At 41.1% G+C, this 26,239-nt stretch overlaps 1 protein-coding gene across 2 annotated transcripts in view; it reads left to right on the top strand.

The window, feature by feature from the left end:
- The window catches only part of ctnnb1 (catenin (cadherin-associated protein), beta 1), a 42,765-nt gene extending 19,063 nt beyond the window's left edge, over positions 1-23,702 (top strand). The window contains exons 2-16 of one of the 2 annotated variants that reach the window (XM_072283798.1): positions 7,292-7,345; positions 9,782-10,009; positions 10,253-10,506; positions 11,568-11,806; positions 12,122-12,323; positions 12,400-12,544; positions 12,628-12,731; positions 13,044-13,382; positions 14,657-14,815; positions 14,899-15,018; positions 16,986-17,136; positions 20,950-21,071; positions 21,270-21,330; positions 22,627-22,853; positions 22,982-23,702. In XM_072283798.1, the coding sequence (XP_072139899.1) occupies positions 7,333-7,345; positions 9,782-10,009; positions 10,253-10,506; positions 11,568-11,806; positions 12,122-12,323; positions 12,400-12,544; positions 12,628-12,731; positions 13,044-13,382; positions 14,657-14,815; positions 14,899-15,018; positions 16,986-17,136; positions 20,950-21,071; positions 21,270-21,330; positions 22,627-22,835 (2,346 nt within the window). In that variant the 5' untranslated portion in view covers positions 7,292-7,332 and the 3' untranslated portion in view covers positions 22,836-22,853; positions 22,982-23,702. Of the gene's footprint in view, positions 1-7,291; positions 7,346-9,781; positions 10,010-10,252; positions 10,507-11,567; positions 11,807-12,121; positions 12,324-12,399; positions 12,545-12,627; positions 12,732-13,043; positions 13,383-14,656; positions 14,816-14,898; positions 15,019-16,985; positions 17,137-20,949; positions 21,072-21,269; positions 21,331-22,626 lie in introns of both variants that reach the window. The other variant, XM_072283797.1, reaches the window with a different exon arrangement.
- The last annotated feature ends 2,537 nt before the right edge of the window (positions 23,703-26,239 follow it).

The raw sequence follows: 26,239 nt of genomic DNA, 5'->3' as shown, positions 1-26,239 counted from the left end.
TGGGGGTGAAACTGATTTTAAGATCTAAACATGATTACCTTTTAAATGTCAGATAAAAGGAACTGCCATGTTAAAGTAGATCTGACTGAATTAGTAATAGCTGGTAATAAGTTGTGATAGAAGTATGTGCTGATTTGGGAATTTATATCGACTTAAGTCAAGTAAGCCATGCATACTTTCAAATGCTTATTAGGCTTGGTTCTTCTATTTTCAGGTATTTTGAGCTTGACCCCTCTGTATAGAAATCACATGTTGGAGAATTTGGAGAGATCAAACAGGAGTTTTTCATGCCTATCAATGTAAAATTCATAATTATCACCCCCTCAGCCTCCCGAATGATCTGAAGTTCATTCAGTTTCAGCGCCAATTCCTTAAGGCAGAGTGTTCGAAGCTTCAGGTTAAGTCATCGGGCGTCAGAGATCCCTGCTTTTCCCACATCCCCAAGAGGAGCATTCAACTGTCCAGCCTGACGTTCCCGCTCGATCATGGCTGACTTGTAGAATAAAGTATGACTGGTTTGGCTGGTTTGGTGCTTTTTAAATCAGTCTGCAGAATTCTTACATTTAGCATGTAAACAAAGTGTGACAGTTTGATAATCTAGCTACAAGCATCAATTAAGTTATTTTGATGGTGATCCTGCTTGTGATGTTTTGACAGCAGGTATGAGGGAATTCTGCCTCTTGTTTTCCTCCTTTAATGCAGATATCGAAGCCATTTGTAGTCCTGATGCTGTCTGACAGATTAAGACTGATTTATACTTGTGCGTACGGGCTGTGTGGTAGCCTACACAAGTGGCCTACGCCGTTGTGAGCATTTATACGTGTGTACTGGTGTGTCCGCGTCGCTCTGCAATTCACTGCCAAAACGCTCGTTGGCGGTGGGGTTTCTATGCCACTGTGTTGAGTTTCTTCCTGTACTCCAAACAATGGCGACTGAAACTGAGCGCATCATGTTGCAGTTGGAGCTAATAAATGTTGAACAAGAGTTCTTCTCTCTCAGTTCTGAAATGGCGGAGAAGCAGCAGCAACCGGAAATGCGTAAGAGGAAATGCGATGCTACCAAACGGACCAATCACAGTCGTTGCGGTCTGCGTTGCTGCGACGCGTTGTTACATTTTGGGAGAGGTGTGCGTTAGGCTACGGCGTACATTTGATGCAGAAGTATAAATTGGGCTTTAGTCAAATGTGCATGCTATTGAAACACTGCTCGCCCAGGCTCACTATCCCAGTAACATGTTCTTCCTGGGGACTTGTCTCTGCTGAAGTATGCCTGCTGGTTAGACATTTTCATTGGCTATTTGAATCAACTGGAAAATGGTATCACTATATGCATAGATACGTGGAGCAGTGAAAATGTGCATTTGGATGATGGCTATGTTTTAACTGGTGTAACAAATAGACAAGCAATTTCAAAACTTCCAAGTTTTGAAACTCTGTACTTTGGGCCAAAACTTAATTTATAACTACACTTACACTGCCAGTAATGGTAGTGGAGGCAGATAGCATTGTACCATACAAAATGGAGCTGGTTGAAAACCTGAGAGGAAATAATTTGCATGGGAATAGGGAGAGGGCAGGAAATCTGGCTAGCCTGATTGTTGTTGCCTCAAGCCAATATAGACATGACAGACCAGTGCCTTCCTGTGTGATGTAATTGCTCTATAAAAACCAGTGAATTCTATTTCTCTTGCACTACACCCTCCGCTCATTCCCCCTCCCCACTTCTGAGACCGAATACCCCTCCCCACCACCCACTTCTAAAAATGTTTTCGTAAATTTAAACACCAGAGTGATAGACATGTAGCTGGTGTTGAGCTGCTAGTAAGTGGAAAGGTGACCACTGTACTGGTTTTAGTCAGATATGCATGTACGTTTGTACTTTCAATATTTACTTTCATTGCCTACTGTTGTATTTAACCTCTTCTGATTTGCTTTGAGTCATCCAGTTTGCATAGAAAGCAGCGATGGAAATGAAGCTCAGAATCAGATTGATAATCACTGACATGCTGAAATAGTCTTGTGAGAACAGTACAGAGTTAAGCCATAAAAATCTAGAAATTACAACAATATTAGTGCAAAAAAAGGTAGTGTTCATGGGCATGAGAGGAAAAAATTTGTTCCTAAACTGAATGTTGGTCTTGAGGCTCCTGTATCTCCTCGGTGGTGTTAGTGAGAAGAGGTGGTGAGGGTCCTTAGTGATGGATATTGTCAGCTTGAGGTGGGAAGGGTTGTGCCTGTGATGAAGTCTACACCCTCTATGGCCTCTTGTGATATTGTGCATTGGAGCCTCCAGTCAGAATGCTTTCCTCAATTATTCTGTCATTAGGTAGAGCTTGCTAGTGTGCTGCCTTCATTGCATCAATGTATTGGGCCAATGAGAGATCTCTTGAAATGTTCACATTGAGGAGCTCAAAGTTCATCCTTTCCACTGCTGACCATTTGAAAGATTGTTGAGTGTTCTCCTGATTTCGCCTTCCTGAAGTTGTAAGCGGTTCCTTGGTTTGCTGAGGTTGACCGTGTATTGTTGGTCTCAACTAGCTGATTTAGCTAACATCTCTAATCCTTCATTGTCATGTAAGGTACTGCCAACAGCAGTGCAAATCATTAGTTGAAGTTTGAGCTGTGCTTAGCACAACAGTCATGAATGCACTTGCTTCCTAGGGAGAGATACTGCCAATCCAATTGATGTGGTGGCCTGAATCCAAATCTTATTGCCATACAGTATTGAGTGACTAAAAATATAAAACAAAATACAAGTGTCTTTTGCATTTGTTAAATTCTATTAGTACAAATTGCAGGAAAGATAGCAGGATTTATTGAAGATGGGCCGACTGGCAGGAGGAAGTGTCAATAAAGGGGCCTATTCTGGCTAGCTGTCAGTGACAAGTTCCAACAATTTAGATGACAGAATTAATGGCTTTGTGGTCAAGTTTGCAGACGATACAACAATATGAAGGGGTAGATAGTGTTGAAGAAGCAGGGTGTCTGCAGAAGGACTTGGACATATTGGGAGAATGGGGAAACAAGTGGCAGGTGGAGTATAGTACAGGTTAAAATATAGTATAGTTACACACTTTGGTAGAAGGAATAAAGGTGCTACATGTTCAGGGATAAAATTTAAAATTGACTTTTGATGCAAGCCTGGAATGTGGCTGCCAGGAAGATGGTAGAAACAGAACAATATTGTTTGCATATCAAATACATGCTGTTATTTATTTATGCACATTTTATTCTGTATCTTTCCTTTAACTTTTTTTAAAACACATTTTTTATCGTTGCTGAATGCTGTGTTTTGTTGCATGTCACACCACACCAGCAAATTGCTAATAGCTGTAAATCTATATGATGAATAAAGCTGATCCTTGACATTTGATGTGTTTGGTTAGGCAAATGAACTGTCAGAATGGAGGAATATATAGATCACGGTAGGCAAATTGGATCAGTTTGAACTGTCATCACATTTTTGATACAGAATTCATGGCTGAAGGACCTGTACTGTTCTGTTATATATCCTTCCATTTGCACATACTGAACAGAAGTTAGTGAGTTTTAAGTAGGATAACAAAATTTTGTAAAACACCAGAGGAGTTGTTCCCTCCTCGACCTAAAGACAGGATCACATTTGCAGACTCAATGTTTGAGGAAGTCAAATATTTGACCTCTGTGCCTGGTGATGAAATCTGTACGCGTTTCAAGTTACCAGCTTCTTTAGATAATGAATAAAATGATTTGAAGCAGTTTCCACCAGACTGATACCTTGATCAGTTGCAGATTAATTAGTGATGGGTTTATCAGATTGACACGATTGTTCATTAGGTGAAAAGACTTGTGTTGTCAAATTTATTACTAAATTGGCTCTTGTTAGAGAATTCGATTAGTTTGTGTTTGAATTTCCCTTCCATAGGTGTGTATTTTTCCAAGTCATGAACTGAAGCAGAATACTTATGTGAAAAGGATAGCTTGGTGATATTTTCCAGAGTATTACGTTTATGGCGTGTGCAGTATAGAATTACCACTGGTTGTAGTGATAATCTTAGTCATAGCTGTACAGCACAGTAACAGGCCTTTGACCCGCAATGTAAATGCTGACATTTTTGCCTTGCCTATTTGTTTGTCTAACAGGCCTAAGTGTAGTACAGGTCGACCGTCTATAATCCGGCACCATTGGGACCTGAAGAGTGTTGGACTAGTGGAAATGTCGAATTACAGGAGGATCACATTAAGCAACAGCTAACTGCCTCATCATACCATTAAAATATCATGTAAATCAGTACAAGTTAGATAATGAAACAGAAATATTAAATGAGTAGCAAGTGAAATTTTAGTGAAGTAATATACTGTACAGGCACAGATAAAATAAAGGGTGCAGGTAAACATACAGGAATTAACTTGTACAGAACAGTTGAGCACTTCTAAAGTAAGATGTTTAATATACCTTCAGGCAAAGTTACATGTTTGCAAGTGTGGGGTTGTCAGGATCATCAACGTCTTCATCTTGAAAAATGAGTGAAGCATCAGGAACTGGTGCTGAAACTGGCACGACAGTTTCTCCAAAAACTGTTGATGTTGGTGGCAACACATCTGGGTGAGCAGAAGCGGAAGTTGGAGAAAGGAGGTCTTCTATACGCCTCACTTCACACGACTGCCAGGCGGCCGGGGATTCGGCACTGGGCTCTTCCCTCTTCACTTGCAGTCACTGAGGGAATCCTTGTTAGTTTCTTTTCCTCCGCTTAGTAATATGCTTAAATTCAGCGGGTCTGATCTGAAGTCGTAGGCAGAAGAGAACAGAGTGCCCGTTGGGCGACGCCGGAGGGCAGTGCCGACTGCTGGCAGGTGGGCGGATACTGGGCGGCCGCACCTCACGAAAATGTTATTAATGCAGGAATCGCCTGTCTGTGCTTACAAGAGCGCACCAACATGTGAATAGATCTAGCGCAACCAAAACAATTGTCAGCAGATTGGTACGTTGGGCTGGGAAATTTGACATTACAGTTGTGCGGAAAATTTGAAATCTGTGCTGGATTATCGAAGGAACCAGATTACAGGTAGTCAGATTAGTGAAGGTCAACTGTAATTGTGTATATTTAAATTTTCACCTCTCACCTTATGATGATGCCTCTTGTTTCTGATACCCCAACCATAAGGGAAAATACTTTCACCATCTACTGTCTTCCATTATCAGGGTTCCCTTTGAACCACATACAACCTATTCAGTTTCTCCCCATAATTAGTCAACCTGGTGATTCTTCTCACTCCCCTTCATGTAAAAACTAATACTAAAACCTGCTTCAAAATTGATTTATTAAAATCATTTCAGACTTCAAAACATTGTGATGTAGACTATTAATGGGGGGGGGGAGATGACAGTGCTGCTGAGAACAGGGCAATAATGTCTTTCAGCACCTGTGCCCAGGTTCATTCCTGGCCTTGGGTGAATTCCGAGCATTCTTGCCATCACCATGTGGCTGTCCTCAGTGCTCTGGTTTCTTCCTACGTCCCAAAGACATGACTGCTGGTTAATGGCAATTGTAAATTGCCCTTAAATGTGGGTGGTAGAATCTAGGAGAATTGAGAATGTGGGTGGAGTAAAGATTAATATTGGAATTGGTTTATTATATAGAAGAAAAATTTGATATGAAATTATCTGTATGGGTGGATTGAAGAACTTAATTAACTTAGTAAAATGGGAAAGTACTGCACAATCTAGTGTTCGTTGCAGGAAACGTATAGTGCAGGTAGACATGGTGCAAAAAAACTGAGGTAGATTGAGGGTTACAGTTCATTTTTAATTTACAGGTGGTCCATTGAATAGCCGTTTTGAAATGACAGCTTCTATTTGGAGTCAGTGTAAATGAGTAGTTAATGATCAGCATATTTGAGGTATTTTTGTGTATTTCAATTACTAAATTATTGAGCATGCCATGTACCCTTTTTTTTTAAACTGATGGTACACTTTGAAGTCAACTGCATATCTTTTATGTCTTGGTGATCCTAAAGGCCTTCATTTGAACTGGTAGTGCAGTTTAATTTGGTTCATAACATTAGTCAAACTTAATAAATTCTGGTCATTATTTTGAATAATGTAAGCAGATCTTTTGTTTCCTCCCAAATTTTGTTTTTTTTTCATGGCGTTCTAATGGAATGGTTTGTTTGAAGCAAAAATAAATGCAGATGGTGAAAGTACGAAAACAGAAATGATGTGATATATACAGTGGACCAGGCAGCATTTATTGAGAGATCAAATAGTTAACTTGAGTCTTAAGTTTATGTGGAGCTTGAGAATGTTGGAGGTTACAAAAATTGGAGACTTTTCATAGTCCCGAGTCTAGTTTTTGTAGAAAAAATCCTGTTTTTTTTACTTGGAAAAAAATTTTGCATTAAGGGCATCTTTTAATAAAAAATACAATTTTTATCATTCAAAGAATGCATTTACCTTGCCAACTGTGTACCTGTGAGTAAAACCCTACTCCACGGAGACTATTTTGGATTCATTTGTATATATCTATGGACTTTTATTGGCCCTTCTATGTTGGGGGCATTCACAAATGCTGCTTCGGATTTTGCTTTGTGTTAAAATGTGACAAATGTCAGTATAATAATTCTATCAGAACTATAATTTGTCAATGTACAAAAATGATATTTATAAAACTGGTAAAGGCTAGTGTAAACTGTTTAGCAAATATTAAACCTCCAAGCAAGCATTTATTTACCACAATTTTGATTATCTGTTCGCTATGCTTTAATATTTTGGTATATAACATAATCTATCAAATCAGGAGAATTGTGTAGAAGTGATGGGCTATCAGTTAAATCTTAATGAGGATGCATTATATACTTACGCAATATTGAACTTTATATTTTGCCCATAGTCTTGTTGATGTGGTCTAGGGTGTTGTTCATATACTTGTCCAAAGTCATAACTGCTGCTGATGCAATGAGATGTGTTCTGATGAACGGTCTCGGCCCAAAACATCTACTGTTTACTCCTTTCCATAGATGGTGCCTGGCCTGCTGAGTTCCTCAGTCATGTCTTTGGGATGTAGGAAGAAACCAGAGCATTAAGGACAGCCACACGGTGATGGCAAAAATGCTCAGACATCACCCAAGGCCAGGCTGAGTGTGTTGAATGCAACAAGGTGAATTTGTTTGGATTGCAGGACAAGTGATTCTCAATGGTTCCTTGAATCCTGTTCTGAGTCCTGGCAAAGATTAAAGTTGGGCTCCACTGATCATTGGTGTACATGTATTCTCTACTTGTAATTGGTAGTTATTCTGTTGTTTTTGTATTTCAGGGATTGGAAGTAAAAGGCTAAGGCTGAATTGAGCTGAAGAGATGACTACATCAGGTACAGAATTTTTTGGCTTCTTGTGCCCCATATCTTCACAAGACAAAAGAGCAGAAGTGGGCCATTTGGCCCATCAAGTCTGCGCTGCCACTCCACCATGAGCTAAACTATTCTCCCATCTAGTTCCAATTTCCAGCTTTTTCCCCATATCCCTTGATACTCTGACTAAATAGATACCTGTCAATCTCCTCCTTAAACACTCTCACTGATTGGGCCTCCACAGCTGTATGTGGCAATGAATTCCACAAATCCACGACCCTCTGGCTGAAAAAATTTCTCCTCATCTCTGTTTTAAATGGATACCCTCAAATTCTAAGACTGTGTCCTCTTCTCCTGGACTCACCCACCAAGGGAAACAGCCTTTCCACATCTACTCTGTCCAACCCTTTCAACATTCGAAATGTTTCTATGAGATCCTCTCTCATTCTTCTATACTCTAATGAATACAGTCTAAGAGCCGACAAACGCTCCTCATATGTTAGCCCCTGTATTCCAGGAATCATCCTTGTAAATTTTCTATGAACTCTCTCCAACATCCAAACATCCCTTCTAAGATAGGGGACCCAAAACTGCACACAGTATTCCAAATGAGGTCTTACCAGTGCCCCATAGAGCCTCATCAACACCTCCTTACTCCTGCACACTATTCCTCTTAAAATGAATGCCAACATAGCATTCGCATTCCTTACTGCTGATCCAACCTGGTGGTTAACCTTTAGGGTATCCTGCACGAGGACCCCCAAGTCCCTTTGCACTTCCAATTTTTGAATTTTCTCCCTATCTAAATGATAATCTGTCGGATTATTTCTTCTTCCAAAATGTACAACTGTACGTTTCTCAACATTGTATCTCATCTGCCATTTCTTTGCCCACTCTGCTAAACTAACCAAGTCTCTTTGCAACCTTTCCGTTTCTTCAACAATTATACAATTAAAATCAGTCAGTTGGAGGTTTGATACATTTACATATTTTTGCTTGCTGGACTGGTTAATTCTGCGTACTGACTGCTGCTGCCTGGATCATCTGTGTGCCACTTGTTGCCTGGAAAGCTAGGTAGGATTATTGATTTTTAAAAAAAGAGTTTCTGTCAATCAATTTACATATACATATGCCACTGATTTTGGCATGAAAGCAGTTTGTTAGTCAAAATGTTAGGTTTCTCTGATTAGAGATAATTCAGTTCCAGAGTATGTAATTTTTCAGGATTTCAGTTGCTTTAAGTAGATTCACTTGTATTGATATACTATGCCTATATGCTGTCAGTGGGTGAGCCTCTAAGGCTTCAAGGGCTGGGAGACCTGAGACAAATGGGTGGTAATTTGTAATTGCTCCATTAGGAACTATGAAATGCAGCTTCATTGTATTTTACAACTGTAAAAAGAGCAGTTCAGCTCATTGAATCTATAATAGGTCTCAGTAATATGATCAATTCTGCTGAATTCATAATTCAGATGCCCCCCCCGACCCCAGCCCCAGGTTCTCCAGGGTTAGCAACCATCATGTCTTTAGGATGTGGGAGGAAACTAGAACATACCGGGAAACCAGCTGGTCACAGGTTGTGGATTTTTTTTTAAGTTGCTTCTGTCAATGCAGTTTACATACACTCATGCTACTGAGTACAAACTCGAAGGTACCGGTGGTCAGGATTGAACTGAAGTTGCTGGAGGTGTGTGAAAGCTGCATTACTGGCAATGCCACTGTGTTGACTAAAGTGGGGAATGGAGACACTAAGTTTTGGGTGAGTGGGAGGTTTGTGAGCTTGGTGAGTCAAGTGTGGGGCATAACAGCATGAATACTTAGCTGATAGCTGGCACGTTGGTGCGGGTTGGGGGAAGGGGTTTTGGTTTGAACCAGCAGAACTTATACTTTAGAACATCGGAGCAGAAGTCAGCCACTTGGCCTCTCTATCTTGTTGTGCCCTTTGATGAGATGGATGATCAGCCCCAGGCGCCATCTGTGTCAGCTTCCCATCATCCAGTAATGGTAATGTGCATCTCCATTTTATGATTGTTTCATCATTCGCTGCTTTTCCCCAGTGAAAGGGGCTACCCTTTCCAGTCCCTAAAGATCTGGCTTTAGTTAATAAGACTAAGTTAAGTTAATTTTAGTTAATTGTTCATCTAACCTTATGACGTAGAAATACATTTATTGAAGTCTGAAAGTCAGATAAGCCCCCGGTAATATGTTGAGATTTTGAGGTAGATCTGCATGTTGTCATTGTGCCGATCGGTTTGCTGGTTTGTAGGTATTGCACCCATGGTAGTATGCATAATGAAGGGAGGACCAACAATTTGTCCTGGTTTGTTGGGACTAATTGTACGTAGATCCATGAAGTGCTGACATTTCTGGAGATACTCTGAGCTAATTATACTGAGGTACATTAAGTAACAATGCATTGTAAATAAAATCTTCACTTTTTTCTACTTTGGGCAACAGCTGATTTGATGGAACTGGATATGGCCATGGAACCAGATCGTAAAGCCCAGGTCAGTCACTGGCAGCAGCAGTCATATTTGGATTCAGGCATCCATTCTGGGGCCACGACTACTGCTCCTTCACTAAGTGGCAAGGGTAATCCAGAAGAGGAGGAAGTGGATACCAGTCACGTGCTGTATGAATGGGAGCAGGGTTTCTCCCAGTCCTTCACACCAGAACAAGTAACTGGTAAGTATGATTCCTCAAATGTTTTTAAGTGCTACTGCTATAGTCAGTGATACAGAATTAGATTCCAGTGAATTGAAATAATTAATTGTCTTGTTCTTCAGATGTTCCATGGTGCAGTGGAATGACTTCATACTTTTCATTTAGTTAGTACTGGTTGAAATAGTGATTCATAGTTACATTTAGCTGTTTCACAAGTTTGATTTTTTTCCTTCCCAATTGTTATTATGTTCTCTTGTGACTTAGATATTGATGGACAGTATGCTATGACAAGAGCCCAGCGGGTTCGTGCTGCCATGTTCCCTGAAACACTAGATGAAGGCATGCAGATCCCATCCACACAGTTTGATGCAGCACATCCAACCAATGTGCAACGCTTAGCTGAACCTTCACAGATGCTGAAGCATGCTGTTGTTAACCTAATTAACTATCAGGATGATGCAGAACTGGCTACACGAGCTATACCTGAGCTGACAAAACTGCTCAATGATGAGGACCAGGTAAAGGAACCTTTATAACCTATTTATTTTATTTAATTATACAACACAGAGTAGGTCCTCCCAGCTCTTAGAGTCATGCCACCCCAGCAGCCCCCGACAAACCCAGTTAACCCTATCCTAATCACAGGACAATTTACAATGATTAATTTACCCAGGGATGACCTAGAAAAGACACCATACAGAAAAAACTTTGAACTTCAGGGGTCCCTAACAGTTGATTCCAACAACTTCCCAACCACTGATGTCAGGCTAACAGGTCTACAGTTTCCTTTCTGCTGCCTCCCACCCTTCTTAAATAGCGGAGTAACATTTGCAATTTTCCAGTCTTCTGGTACAATGCCAGAATCTGTCGATTCTTGTAAGATCATTGTTAATGCCTCCGCAGTCTCTGCAGCTTCTTCCTCTAGAACCCGAGGGTGCATTCCATCAGGCCCAGGTGATTTATCCACCCTCAGACCATTAAGCTTCCTGAGTACCTTCTCAGTCATAATTTTCACTGCACATACTTCACTTCCCTGACGTTCCTGAATGTCCGGTATACTGAAGGTGTCTTCCACTGTGAAGACTGATGCAAAATATGCATTCAGTTCCTCTGCCATCTCTGCGTCTCTCATTACAATATCTCCAGTGGTCATTTTCTGTTGGTCCTATATCTACCCTCAACTCTTTTACCTTTTATATATTTGAAGCTTTTAGTATCATCTTTGATATTAGTCGCCAGCTTCCTTTCATAATTCATCTTTTCCTTCCCAATCACCTCCTTAGTTTACTTGTGCAAATTCTTATAACCTTCCCAATCGTCTGTCTTCCCACTGGCTTTGGCTTCCTTGTATGCCCTCTCTCTTATTTTTATTTTGGCTCTGACTTCAGTTGTCTGCCACGGTAGTGTCCTCCTTATATTCGAAAATTTCTTCTTATTTGGAATATATGTGTCTTGCACTTTCCTCATTTTTCGCAGTCTAAAGTTGCTACTGATCCATAAACTTCTAATTTAATTGTAATTGAAATTTGAAGTCTACATCTACTATATGCAAATATCTTTTTAATTTGTATTTCTCCAGGTTGTGGTAAATAAAGCTGCTGTGATGGTCCATCAGCTGTCGAAGAAAGAAGCCTCTCGCCATGCCATTATGCGGTCCCCTCAGATGGTATCTGCTATTGTCCGTACCATGCAGAACACTAATGATGTAGAAACTGCACGCTGCACAGCTGGAACATTACATAATCTGTCACATCATCGTGAAGGCTTATTGGCCATCTTCAAATCTGGAGGCATCCCTGCTCTGGTGAAAATGCTGGGGTGGGTATTAGTTTAAAACTACTTTAAACCAAAACTATAGAACTGTATTTGTTGTTTCTTGTGGATGATAAGTATATCTTATAATGCATCATTTTTGTAACTCTGCCATCCATGTCAGTGTAGGCCTTTTCTAGTTTGCTCCTTATGCCACACACAAGGCAGAAAATGGACACTTTGTATCACTTTACAACTTCAATGAATGTTCACTGGGGGGGGGGAATGTAGACCTCAAAAACTACTTGGGTGGGCTATTGAATCCAAGTTCTCACTTAAATATTGTAGCATTAACAGATAAACTTGGATTAATTTTTGTAGATCTCCAGTGGATTCTGTTCTGTTCTACGCTATAACGACCCTTCACAATCTTCTGCTGCACCAGGAAGGAGCCAAGATGGCAGTGCGTTTGGCTGGCGGGTTGCAGAAAATGGTTGCCTTGCTAAATAAGACCAATGTCAAATTTCTGGCCATCACGACAGATTGCCTTCAGATTTTGGCATATGGCAACCAAGAAAGCAAAGTAAGTGCTTTAATAATAAAGCAGAAAGCAGCCATGTCTTAGCACATTTACACTAAAGGCCTTATTTGTTCTGTAGTTGATCATTCTGGCAAGTGGAGGGCCCCAGGCACTTGTCAACATCATGAGAACCTACACCTATGAGAAATTGTTGTGGACCACCAGCCGTGTACTCAAGGTGCTGTCTGTCTGCTCCAGCAATAAGCCAGCAATAGTGGAAGCTGGTGAGTGCCTCAGCTGCTCTGCTGTTATTCCTGTGATTTCAGGCAGGTCGATAACATTTTCATTATTTTGCACTCCTTTCTAGGTGGAATGCAGGCCCTTGGATTGCACCTTACAGACCCAAGTCAGCGACTTGTTCAGAATTGCCTCTGGACCTTGAGGAATCTGTCAGATGCTGCTACTAAGCAGGTAACAATGAATTAATTTTGATTTAAGTGTGAAAGGGAAGCTTGGGTTTCATAGCTTTCATAAGAATAATTCTTAAAGCTGAACATTAATTGTTTTCTAAATCAGTATCTGTATATCAGTGCAATTGAGTTAGATTTCAAAATGTGGACATTTAGTTGATTGTATTGGCCATACTTAACCAGGGATTAATGTTGAATAGGTAGTCCAACGTGTCACAGTATCTGGTGTTTTCTGATTATTTCTGGTAATTCAGATATCTTAAGGGCTCCTGTTGAATTACTTTCAAGCATCTTTTAATATTTATTTTGTTAGGAGGGAATGGAAGGTCTTCTTGGGACACTTGTTCAGCTCCTGGGATCAGATGATATCAATGTTGTGACATGTGCAGCAGGTATTCTCTCCAATCTGACATGTAACAACTACAAGAACAAGATGATGGTTTGTCAAGTTGGAGGTATTGAGGCTTTGGTCCGCACTGTCCTTCGAGCTGGTGACCGAGAAGATATCACTGAACCTGCCATTTGTGCCCTTCGTCATTTAACAAGTAGGCACCAAGATGCAGAGATGGCCCAAAATGCTGTCCGACTCCATTATGGGCTTCCTGTAGTAGTTAAACTCCTGCATCCTCCATCTCACTGGCCTCTGATTAAGGTAATTTCCTACAGATGAATTTTTCATTCATCTATGTGCACCATCTATGTTTTGGAAAATAAGGCTTGTGTTTATAAGGTGTTTCTTTAGGATTTTCCAATGAAGGAATGAAATATAGCCACTGATTTAATATAGGAAAGGTGTTAGCCAACATGCACATATCCTGACAGCAATAAGAAAATCATATTAGAGAGTTAGATATGAAAAAAAAACTGACCTGAACCAGAGAATATAGCAGGTTTGAGTCGGGTATCAAATATTCTAAGTTTAGTTAGATCTTGTTGAGCTTAGATTGAGTAGCTAGATTCTAAAGCAGGTGCTTCAGTAATGTTGAAAGAAATATTCCTGACTTGGGGATGACTATTTGCTATTAAGTAGTTTCGCAGGATTTTGTTCACCCTTGAGGGCATATGAAGCTCTTGACAGTGCTGCTTTTCCATGCTATTGCATTTTATGACAATAGTTTCTTGTCCCCTTAAATTTCTGCAATAGAGCATGACTGCTACCCTTTGAGGTACTAATTTAAAAATAGGATATACTGCTTTTGCAGCCTCTGCCCTCTGTCCATTTTTTGGTTTAAGATTTCTACTTGCGGAATCGGTTTCATACTTATTACCATGAAAGTCTCCTGTTTCACCAAAGACTTGCTGTCAGAGGATTTATCTCTCCAAATATCGGGGTTTTGTGGTTGGGCTGTACTTGTGAATACTTCCATCTCTATGGACAAGAATTAGCCATGAGGATCTCTAAGAACAAATATTGACCATGAGTTTCTATCAGAATTTGCTCTGCCTGTACAGCAGTTGCCCTTGGGAATTGAGTTCGCACTTTCCTGGTCTTTGAGCTTCGGCTTCAGAAACTGAGCTACACACAGCCCAACAAGTATTAGGTGCCAGTAAATTTGATACCTCGTGTTTTCCATGTTTAGCCAGTAAGACATCAGATAGGACTAGATTTCTCATTCTTGCACTTAATTTTATTCTTTGAGATTTTACCTCTTCAGTTGTGGTATAAGTGAGCTTTACTTCACGAAGTCCATTATAGCATCAAACTTGACATGAGTCATTCCATAATGTCATTTGCTTTACGATCCTTTCCACAAATTTACTGCATGAAATTCAGCTAGCAACTGAGAATACAGCTATACTTAATATGCCCAGTGGGGATATTTGAAACTGTATTGCTTGAAGCATTATATTGTTACTGAGAGATTTGGGAGCTTCACTTAACCATGGTTATGTACATTCTGGCTTCCTGATTTCTGCCTTGATTAGGCTACTGTTGGTCTGATCCGCAACTTGGCATTGTGTCCAGCTAACCATGCTCCACTTCGTGAGCAAGGTGCTATTCCGAGGTTGGTTCAACTGTTAGTGAGAGCACACCAGGATACTCAGCGCCGTACATCGATGGGAGGTACACAGCAGCAGTTTGTGGTGAGTTTATCTTTCAACACGCTTAAAAGTATATTCCAAATCATGGGAGTATATGGTTACAACTTCTGATTTTGATTTGGTAGGAGGGAGTGCGAATGGAGGAAATTGTGGAAGGTTGTACTGGAGCCCTTCATATTCTTGCCCGTGATGTTCACAACAGGATTGTTATTAGAGGACTTAATACCATTCCACTCTTTGTCCAGGTAATTTTTTTCCCTTATCATATGCTCCTGTAAAGTTTGAATTCGTCACTGGGTTGGTGGATGAATGGTGGCATCCTCTGGCAGGACCAGGTGGCCAGCATGGTTCAGGTGTAGACTGTGCAAGCTTTGTAGAATAAGCAGGTGTACAGTTATATTGCACTCCCTGGTGCTAATCCAAACTGTGTGGATGGTGTCAACAAAGTGCGGAAGTGGAATGGAACCCATGGATAAGGTGCTGAACCTTTTGGTCTTCCTCGTTAAATGTATTGACTACATTTTGTCCCACCAGTCTTACTGAATTTGATTCACCAAGCTTGTCCAGACATCAGTGATTGATCATGTTTCAATCTGATCTTTCCAATTTTTTTTATTAATTTATATATTAAGAATACAGAGTACAGGAAAAAATACATATATATCATTACATTAAACTAAATCGCATATAGACTCCTTACCCTATATTCATATAAGTCAATTAGTTCGTAACATTGAAAAATAATAATTTTATTGTATAGAAAAAAACTAACCCACTACTAAGACCGAAGCTGATTAGTTTAAAAAAAAGAAAGATTGTTGGTCATCATCTGCGCTTCAACAGCAAATCAAAGGTTTTGAAAATAATACAGAAAAGGTCCCCACAATGTTTGAAAGTCTTGATTAGATTCAAAGATTGAACATCGAATCTTCTCTAAATTTAAACATGACATCACATCACGTAACCATTGGACGTGAATAGGAGGGGCTGCATCTTTCCATTTAAGCAAAAGCGTCCTTCTGGCCATAAGAGACATAAAAGCCAAAATGTGCAAATCAGATGGCTCCAAAATAATATCCTTTCCTCCAACAATACCAAATAAAGCAGTCAAAGAATTAGGCTTGGAATTTACTTTAAAAAGCATCGACAAGGTTTGAAATACTTCTTTCCAATATTTTCCAAGACTCGGACATATCCAAAACATATGAATGAGTGAAGCTTCTCCATTATTACGTTTATCACAATACAGAGATATATCTAAATAAAAACGAGACAACTTATCCTTAGTCATGTGGGCCTCAATCTGATCTAAGGTTATGAACATGTTTAGACCACTGGCTGTTGGTATATACTCAGAATTCCACAATTTTATATTAGTTTTCATGCAGTAAACCAGTTTTTTTTCCCCTAGTGATGAGCCAACTTACAGGAAACAATTTTATATGTATGACCTGTCTTCTGTGAAATTTGAAAAAGTGTTGATTTCTGAGCATGTTATCATGATTCCTGCGGTGTATGCAGAGGTGGTTATCCATGCACGCAGCAGGCTCTCATTAACAGCAGTATGAAAATCCATCTGATTTCAGCTAAGTGATAACTTGAACAGAGTACCAGTGGGATATTTTATTTGAGAGATTGTTTAATGCCTGGTGATGTGATAAATCTTAAATCTGCACAACCAATTTTAAAAAGTGTTTCAGTCTGAAGTGTATGTTACAACAGCCATACACTGCACTCTTGTACCTCTGGGCAATTGTACCTGATCATATGAATTAAAAACAGTTAGCCGCTCAGCCCCTCAAGCCCAGTCTGCCAGTTAATGGGTGATGTGATTGTAACCAACTCCACCTTCCCATTTACCACTCCTATCTGCCTCTGTCTTTGTATTCAAAGCCTCTACTTCCACTACTCTTTAACAAAGAATTCCAGGGAATCATACTCAATAAAAGGGCCCAGTAATCTTGGAGACAATGACTTCTGTCTTAACTACTTTAGAAGTGGTGCCTTACAGTGGGCTCTTGTTTCTCCCCACGAGAAAGCATCTTGTTCACATCGCCCTGCTCAGACCCATCAGGGTGCAGTGTTTTTGTCTAGATGTCAATTACAAACATTGGCTGATCCATTTGGTGATTAGATAATTACAAAAATGCCTACTTAAATTTTAATCTTCGCGATGAATGAAATAACCTTTTGGTAAAATGTTTTCTTTCAGCTGCTGTACTCCCCAATCGAAAATATCCAGAGGGTGGCTGCTGGTGTGCTGTGCGAACTAGCTCAGGATAAAGAAGCAGCTGAAGCCATTGAGGCTGAAGGAGCAACCGCTCCGCTGACAGAGCTACTGCACTCAAGAAATGAGGGTGTTGGTGAGTGCAGTCTTCGGTTTGTTGGGAAACGGCTGTTTGTAAAAGACCTGACTGATTGCTGCCTATTAATGAGTATAACAAGGTGAATTGGACTGTTCTGCCAAATGAGCCAAGATTCCCATTAATGTGAATTTGCCACATCAAACTCCAAGCCCCTGGTGTGGTAATGTGATCTTTAATGATCCTATAATAGACATAATGGAATTTATGACACTAGACTTGCATATTGGATTCACAAACACGAGGAAATCTGCAGATGCTGGAATTTCAAGCAACACACAAAAGTTGCTGGTTAACACAGCAGGCCAGGCAGCATCTCTAGGAAGAGGTACAGTCGACGTTTCGGGCCGAGACCCTTCGTCAGGACTAACTGAAAGAAGAGCTAGTAAGAAATTTGAAAGTGGGAGGGGGAAGATTCAAAATGATAGGAGAAGACAGGAGGGGGACAGATGGAGCCAAGAACGGGACAGTTGATTGGCAAAAGGGTTATGAGGGGATCATGGTAGGAGGCCTAGGGAGAAAGGAAAGGGTGATGGGCGGGGGGGGGGGAAAGCCCAGAGGATGGGCAAGGAGTATAGTGAGAGGGACAGGGAGAAAGAGAGATTCTTTTTCTCTCTCTCCTTTTTCTCCCTCTGTCCCTCTCACTATGCCCCTTGCCCATCCTCTGGGCTTCCCCCCTCCTCCTTTTCTTTCTCCCTAGGCCTCCTCCCATAATCCTCTCATATCCCTTTTGCCAATCAACTGTCCAGCTCTTGGCTCCATCCCTCCCCCTCCTGTCTTCTCCTATCATTTTGAATCTTCCCCTCCCGCTCCCACTTCCAAATCTCTTACTAGCTCTTCTTTCAGTTAGTCCTGGCGAAGGGTCTCGGCCCGAAACGTCGACTGTACCTCTTCCTAGAGATGCTGCCTGGCCTGCTGCGTTCACCAGCAAATTTTACTTGCATATTGGATTCTGTATTCTCCTGCAGTTTGTGGGGTGCTAATGGCTTAACTGTTTAAGTACACCAGAAAATAGTAGGAGAAACAGACCACCTGCCCCACCATTCAGTATGATTGTGGCTGAGAATGGGCAAGAAAGTGGCAAATGAAATGCAATGTTAGAAAATGCATGGTCATGCACTTCAGTAGTAGAAATGTGTGACTATTTTCTAAATGGGGAGAATATCCAAAAAACCTGTGATGCAAAGGGACTTGGGAGTCATTGTGCAGAACAGCCTAAAGGTTAACTTGTAGTTAGAGTCAGTGGTGAGGAAGGTAAATGCAATGTTAGCATTCATTTCAAGAGGCCTAAAATACAAGAGCAGGTTGTCATGCTGAGGCTTTAAAAGGCTCTGGTGAGGTCTTACCTTGAGTACCGTCAGCCCTCCTTATCCGCGAGTTCCGCATGTGCGAATTCAGCCAACCACGAATCGGGAAAACCCGGAATTTCTCTCTCTAGCACTCGGAGAATTGTTCACCTCGCATCTCGTTCGTTTCCTACCTTGTTTCTGTGGAAAAAATGGCTCCTAAAAAGCAATTATGTGGTCAAAGCAATTCCTCAAAGGCTAAGAGGGAGTGTAAAGTGCTATTAGAAATATTAGACCTTTTGAAAAGTGGCATGTCACATTCCGAAGTGAGCTGCAAGGTCGGTAAGAACGAATCGAGCATTTGTACAATAAAGCAGAAAGAAGCTGAAATTCGTGCAAGTGTTAGTGCCAGGGATGGCTGGCTAGCTATGTAAAGCGCTACAGCCTCAAGAACTTAAAGATCACGGGAGAATTGGCATCGGCGTTCCCAGAAGAGCTACGATGATTGTGTCTGTACCAAACACATACAGACTTCTTTCCTTGTCATTATTCCCTGAACAATACAGCATAACAACTATTTACATAACACTTACAATATATTAGGTATTATAAGTCGACGGAACAGAAACACTGAAGGCGGCTGGTCCTATGCTGCCCTGGGTCCTAAAGTCCACCCGCACTGAGACAGGTTAAATAAGGGACTTGAGCACCGCGTTTCTTGGTATCCGTGGGGTGGGGGGTGGGGGGGTCTCAGAATCAGTCTCCCGCGGACAAGGAGGGCTGACTGTATTGTAAACAGTTTTGGGCTCCTCTGAGAAAAGATGTGCTGGTGTTGGAGAGGTTTCACAAGGATGATTCTGGGAATGAAAGGCGTATCATATGAGGAACGTTTGGCTCTGGGTGTGTACTCACTGGAATTTAGAAGGATTTTGGGGGGCGGGGGGAGGATCTCATTGAAACCTTTCGAATGTTGAAAGGGCTGGAGAGCGTAGATGTGGAAAGGATGTTTCCCATGTGGGAGAGTCTAGGACAAGAGGACACAGCCTCAGGATAGAGGGGTGTCCATTTGAAACACAAATTTCTTTAGCCAGGGGGTGGTGAATTTGTTACCACAGGCAGCTGTGGAGGGCAGATTGTTGAGTGTATTTAAGGCTGAGCTTAATAGGTTTTCAATTGGACACGGTATCAAAGGTTACGGGGGGGGGGGAAGGCCCGGGAGTGGGGCGGGGGTGGGGGGTGGAGGATCAGGCGTGATTAAATGGCGGAGCAGACTCTTTGTGCCAAATGGCAAAATCCTGCTCTTGTGTCTTCTGGTTTCAAGGCTGTTTGCCTTGAACTACTGGTTGGACCTGCTCGTTAGTATTGTGATTTATGTACTCAAGTCTGAGCTTCACCACTCATTTGCCATTATTTTCCATAACAGTAATCTGCCTTTTTGTCTAACTGAAGTGGATGACCATATTTCCCCACATTAAACTCTGTTTGCGAGTTGTTTTTTGCCCAGTCACAATGTTCTTATCACAGTATACTTTTTCACCTATTTTTGTATCATTGACAACTTTGAAAACCTTGCATTTTATTTCCTCCTTCAGGTCATTAATGGATATAGTGAACAATTGAGGGCCAAGAACCAATCATTTGGGCACACTCGTTACATCCTAGCAATCTGAATGGAACCTATTTTTTACTTCACTTTGTGACAGCCAGTTTTCAGTCCAGGCTGACCCACTTTCACCAGTACCTTTGCTCCTAATTTATGGATCAGCTTCTTATGTGGCATTATATCAAATGCCATTTGTTAGTTAAATGCATGACATCTACAGGTTACCCTCAATCAATTTCCAACCTTTCATAAAGCCATGTTGACCAAGTTTGATTGTACTCAGTTTATTTCCTCTGGTTTTTGTCTCTTGCATATGACAAACAATAGATGTTATACTCACTAACCTACAGTTCCCTGCCTTCTATCTTTTCAAATATGGGAGTCACATTGGCTGTCCTCCAATCTTTCCCCTATCCTTCTGGAGCTCAGCAAGTTTTGAAAAAATTCAGTCAGTGGGTCCACTTTGTCCCTAATCCTTGGGTGCAAAGAATTTAAATAGATTACTTTGGCGTTTACAAGAATGAAAGAGCAAGACCCTTAATAGATTGGACAAAATAGATATAAGGAGGATGTTTCTCTAACTGTGGTATCACAAAGCATGTCTTAAAATGGTTTGGTCATTCACAATGGATTCTTGAGAAATTCTTCACCCTGCTGTTGGTTTTTTATCCAAAAGAGCTTGGTATACTTAAGCCAGGTCCATATGTGAATCAAGGCATAATGGTTATTGCTCTTAAGAAATGCTGAGGTGAATATTCATGAAGTCAACAATAATGCAAGCTCCGGTAGCCAATTCATCCTTGTCTGTTTGTTATATCTTTAATAATTTTTTTGATATAAAGTTTTTTTTGGAACACCAGTGTGTGTTAAATATGGCAGATAAAATTGGAATGGTTTGTATGACCCCATCTTCTCTTTCCATAGCTACCTATGCTGCAGCTGTGCTGTTCCGTATGTCTGAAGACAAGCCACAAGATTATAAGAAGCGTCTGTCAGTTGAGCTTACGAGCTCTCTGTTTAGAACTGAGCCCATGGCTTGGAATGAGGTAAGGTTACCAGGACTGACTGGCCATGGATTGCACACTCACTTTTTGAATGCTAACTTAGCATTTTTAAAAACAACGGGTTAATATTATTGTGCGGGTTCACATTTTCCCATTGTTCCTTCAGGGGAAAATCGACAAGTGTTTGGAAGGTTATCTGCAATAGCAAATATAATGTTTCTTACAACTTTGTTCAAACAGACTGGAGATCTTGGAATTGACATGGGAAGCCAGGGGGAGCCTCTTGGATACCGCCCAGATGGTACGTCTGCTTTATCCCAGGAGTTAGTGTTTTAGCTATAGACTTCCAAAAAGAGCAAACAGAAATGATTAAGATATTCAAACTAATGAATATATAGGTGTACAAGATGATGAGAGGCATTGATCATCTGGATAGTCAGAGGCTTTTTCCCAGGGCTGAAATGGCTAGCACGAAAAGGCACAGTTTTAAGGTGCTTGGAAGTAGGTACAGAGGAGATGTCAGGGGTAAGTTTTTACGCAGAGTGGTGAGATCGTGTGATGGGCTGCTGGCAACAGTGGTGGAGGTGGATATGATCTTGTCTTTTAAGAGTCTCCTGGACAGGTACATGGAACTCAGAAAAAGAGAGGACTTTGGGTAACCCTAGGTAATTTCTAAGGTAGGGCACAGCTTTGTGGGCCAAGGGGCTTGTATCGTGCTGTTGTAGGTTTCCTATGTTTCTGTGAAACAGCATATTGCTATAGCTTTCCGTCACATTGGTCCCCGGGTGAACTGTAAGCTTACTTTTGAAATTATCTGATTTGTAATTCAGTGTTGAAGTTGGGTGAATTTAGACATTAGACCTTTCTCCTTTTAGAGCTATCCCCTTCGTAATGCGTTTTCATTTTCCCTACCTCTCATTTCTCCATACTAACCTTTTCTGTGCGTTTGCCCATCTGTTACAATCCTGCTCCAGTTTAGCACCAGCCTCTGAAGTTCACAAGTATTAAGTTTGGTGTCTACAAATTTAGAAATTGTTTTTTTCCCCCCGATTGTCTGATTCATTAATATGTATTTTAAAAATCTGGACACAGTCCCTGTGGAAATGCCATTATTATCTTTATTCTGTAAAGTAACTTCATGGCCCTTTGCTCTCAGGTTAGCTGGCATACACTTTAGAAACAGTTCACGGCGCTGCTAAGTTTTGCTCTTCTCTATGCATCTCCCTACGCCTTGCTCTCTTACATTTGTTGGTCACCTGTAGGATACACCCAGCTGTTGTGGCTCTGTTCCTGCCCATGCCACCATTCTCCAGCGCTAATACTGTTAATCAGCCATGCTTCTCCTTTTCTGTATCCTCCACTGGTGCTGTGTTAGCCACAATGCGTGTATGCAGCCACTGAAGTAAGAGGAAAGGCTGCTCAGCTCAGCCATGGACTAAGTGAGCAGGGAATGTAGCCTTGGTCTTGTCTTGGCTGAAGTGTTGGGAGGTAGGGAAATGTTTTCTCCATGTGATGTATTTATTGTCTAATTTGTTCTCTGCCTTTTTTGTTTGCCACCTTACCCCAACCACTTTCTTAAACCCTTTCATGAATGTAGATCCTAGTTTTCGTTCTTACCACCCAGGCGGCTATGGACAGGATACCATGGGCATTGACCCGATGATGGAACATGACATGAGTGGTCACCATCCTGGTGCTGAGTACCCAGTCGATGGGCTCCCAGACCTTGGACATGCCCAGGACTTGATGGATGGCCTTCCTCCTGGTGACAGTAATCAGCTGGCCTGGTTTGATACAGACTTGTAAATATAACCTGCATTATAGGTATGGCAATCATTTAAAGGTATGGGAAGATATCACCTTTACTATTTGGGTTTGCAACTTACAACTCCATTTAAATCTGTCAACTTTTTCTATTTGTAGTCACATAACTTCTTTTCTTCTTTCTGCAGTTGTACTGTCTGAATGAACTTGCATTGTGATTGGCCTGTAGAATTGCTGAGGGCTCAAGGGGTGGGCTAGTATCTCAGAAAGTGCCTGACACTAACGAAAAGCTCAGTTTCCTATGGGAACAGTCAAAGTAAACTTTTTGTTCTGGTCCTTGTGGTCGAGTATCAAAGCAAATGGATTTGGAAACGGCTGCCTACTTTTAAAGAATGCTGAAGATGGAACATTAAAAACTCTAGCCTTGCCTGTTAATTATTTTTATTATTTTTTTAAATCTCTGTAATTGTACTGATGTAGCTTGCTTTGAAGTAGAGTAGACCAGTAAATGATATTTTTTACACATAGTCTTGTAGTCTTAAGTTATAGTGGCATTGCAATAGCCGTTCTGATTTTTAAAATCTGAAGTAATTGTGTAGAGCACTAATTCATTCATAATAGATTTAATTGTACTCTGAAGTGTAACACTGTGTAGCTTTTTGTATAAAAATGTGAAATTAGATAAAAGTCCACTCTTAATACGAGCAGGTGAGATGGCGTGTTTGATCAATATTGCTTTATACTAGGGATTTTCAGAAGGGTTTAAGTAGAACTGTCATTTGGCAATGGTTGTAATAGTTTAATGAAAGGACACTCTTCCACCCACCTCTTCGGAGTTATTGTATTCTGCAACACATGCTTCATGGAAAAATGCGATTGTAGAAACAGAATTAAACTGGACTGATTTCATTTTTGTGTGAGTGGCTTAATTACTAGAGCACCAATATTAAGTTTATATGCAGTTTAAGGAACTTTGTCTCTTACATAATTTTATGTATAAGTTGATAAAATAAAAATGGTTGGAATTTGCTGTTGTCTGTCTTCAGGGTGTTTATTTGTACACAGTATATTCGTCATCTTTGACATTGACAACTGTTCCTCAATATGTGTAAAACTAAAATTCATCTTCACTTCACTCCAAATGCTACCAGCAGTTCCAATACAGGCATTTGAGTCAAGTATTCACCATCCCTTTACCTCTGTAAGTGCTGCAGAGCTTTAAGTTCTTCCAGCGGTATTCTTTCCTGTGGGAGTTATTTGCGTCCAACTTTTAAACCTGGAACGTGAGGTATCTTTGACATTTGCAACAGTTTGTTGCAAGTAAATTGTTTTATTACCACCACGTGTACAGTGGAAAAACTTTTATATGCTATGCAAATTGTTTCATTACAACAAGGTATTGAGGTACTACAAGGGAAAATAATAACAATGCAGAATAGTGTTATGATAAGATATAGAGGCAGAATTAGGCCATTTGACCTATTGAGTCTGCTCTGCCATTTCATCATGGCTGATCCATTTCCTCTCCCAAATCCCTTATTGTCCTGACCAATCAAGAATCTATCAACTTCTACCTTTAATATCCATAAAAACTTCGCTTCAGGATGGGTGGGTCGTTGATTAGGGTGGCTGCTTTACTGAGGCAGTCCATGGAGCGGAAGCTGGTTTCCATGATTGAATTTTTTGAGGATGTGACTAAACACATTGAAGGTAGAGTAGTAGATGTAGTGTATATGGATTTCAGCAAGGCATTTGATAAGGTACCCCATGCAAGGCTTATTGAGAAAGTAAGGAGGCATGGGATCCAAGAGACCTTGCTTTGTGGATCCAGAACTGGCTTGCCCACAGAAGGCAAAGAGTGGTTGTAGACGGGTCATATTCTGCATGGAGGTCGGTGACCAGTGGTGTCCCTCTGGTATCTCTGTGATTTTTATAAATGACCTGGATGAAGAAGTGGAGGGATGGGTTAGTAAATTTGCTGATGACACAATGGTTGAGGGTGTTGTGGATAGTGTGGAAGGCTGTCGGAGGTTACAGCGGGACATCAATAGGATGTAAAAACTGGGCTGAGAAGTGGCAGATGGACTTTCAACCAAGATAAGTATGAGCTGGTTCATTTTGGTGGGTCAAATATGGTAGAATAAAGTATTAACAGTAAAACTCTTGGCAGTGTGGAGGATCAGAGGGATCTTGGGATCTGTGTCCATAGGACACTCAAAGCTGCTGCACAGGTTGTCTGTGTGGTTAAGAAGGCATATGGTGTATTGGCCTTCAACCGTGGGATTGAGTTCAAGAGCCCAAAAGTAATGTTACAGCTATTTTGAACCCTGGTCAGACCCCAAATGGAGTACTATGCTCAGTTCTGGTCACCTCACTACAGGAAGGATGTGGAAACTATAGAAAGGGTGCAGAGGAGATTTACAAGGATGTTGCCTGGATTGGGGAGCATGCCCTATGAGAATAGGTTGAGTGAATTTGGCCTTTTCTCCTTGGAGTGACAGAGGATGGGAGGTCACCTGATAGTGTAGGATGAGAGGGCAGAGTTTTAAGGTGCTTGGAGGTAAGTACAGAGGAGAAGTCTGGGATAAGATTTTTTATGCAGTCTGGTGAATGCGTGGAACGGGCTGCTGGCGACTGTGGTGGAGGTGGATACGATAGGGTCTTTTAGGAGACTCCTGGATAGGTACATGGAGCTTAGAAAAATAGAGGGCTATCGGTAACACACATCAAAGTTGCTGGTGAATGCAGCAGCAACTTTGATATGTCTTGCTTGAATTTCCAGCATCTGCAGAATTCCTGTTGTTTGGGCTATGGGTAACCTGAGGTAACTTCTAAAGTAAGTACATGTATGGCACAGCATTGTGAGCTGAAGGGCCTGTATTGTGCTGCAGGTTTTCTATGTTTCCATGATGCACTGAGCTGTGTTCCCATCTGCAGTTTCTTGTGGTCATGAGCAGAGCATTTGCTGTACTGAACTGTGTGGGTGGAGTGGGAATCTCACTTAATATTGGAAAGCCGAGTCAGTGGATGTGGAGAGGATGTTTCCTACACTGGGGGAGCCTAGGACCAGAGAGCACAGCTCAGAATAGGATGTTCCTTTAAAACAAACATGAGGTGGAATTTCTTTGAAATCTGCGGAATTCATTGCTACAGATAGATTAGGAAGGGTGTAAAAGGACAAGGAGGAAAGGCAGGAGAATGGGGTTGAGGGATAGTAAATCAGTCATGGAATAACTTGGGCCAAATTCCACTCCTGTGTTGTGGTTTAATTGGGGGAGGGAGAATTGTGATGCTATTAGACAGGAACTTGGGAGGGCAAATTGGGAACAGACATAGAAATGTAGAAAATAGGTGCAGGAGTAGGCCATTCGGCCCTTCGAGCCTGCACCGCCATTTATGATCATGGCTGATCATCCAACTCAGAACCCTGCTCCAACGAGTACAAG

This window comes from Mobula birostris, chromosome 19 (genome assembly GCF_030028105.1).
Source record: "Mobula birostris isolate sMobBir1 chromosome 19, sMobBir1.hap1, whole genome shotgun sequence".
Classification (NCBI taxonomy): domain Eukaryota; kingdom Metazoa; phylum Chordata; class Chondrichthyes; order Myliobatiformes; family Myliobatidae; genus Mobula; species Mobula birostris.
Note: the sequence above shows the minus strand (reverse complement) of the source record. Positions and strands in the feature narration are given on the sequence as shown.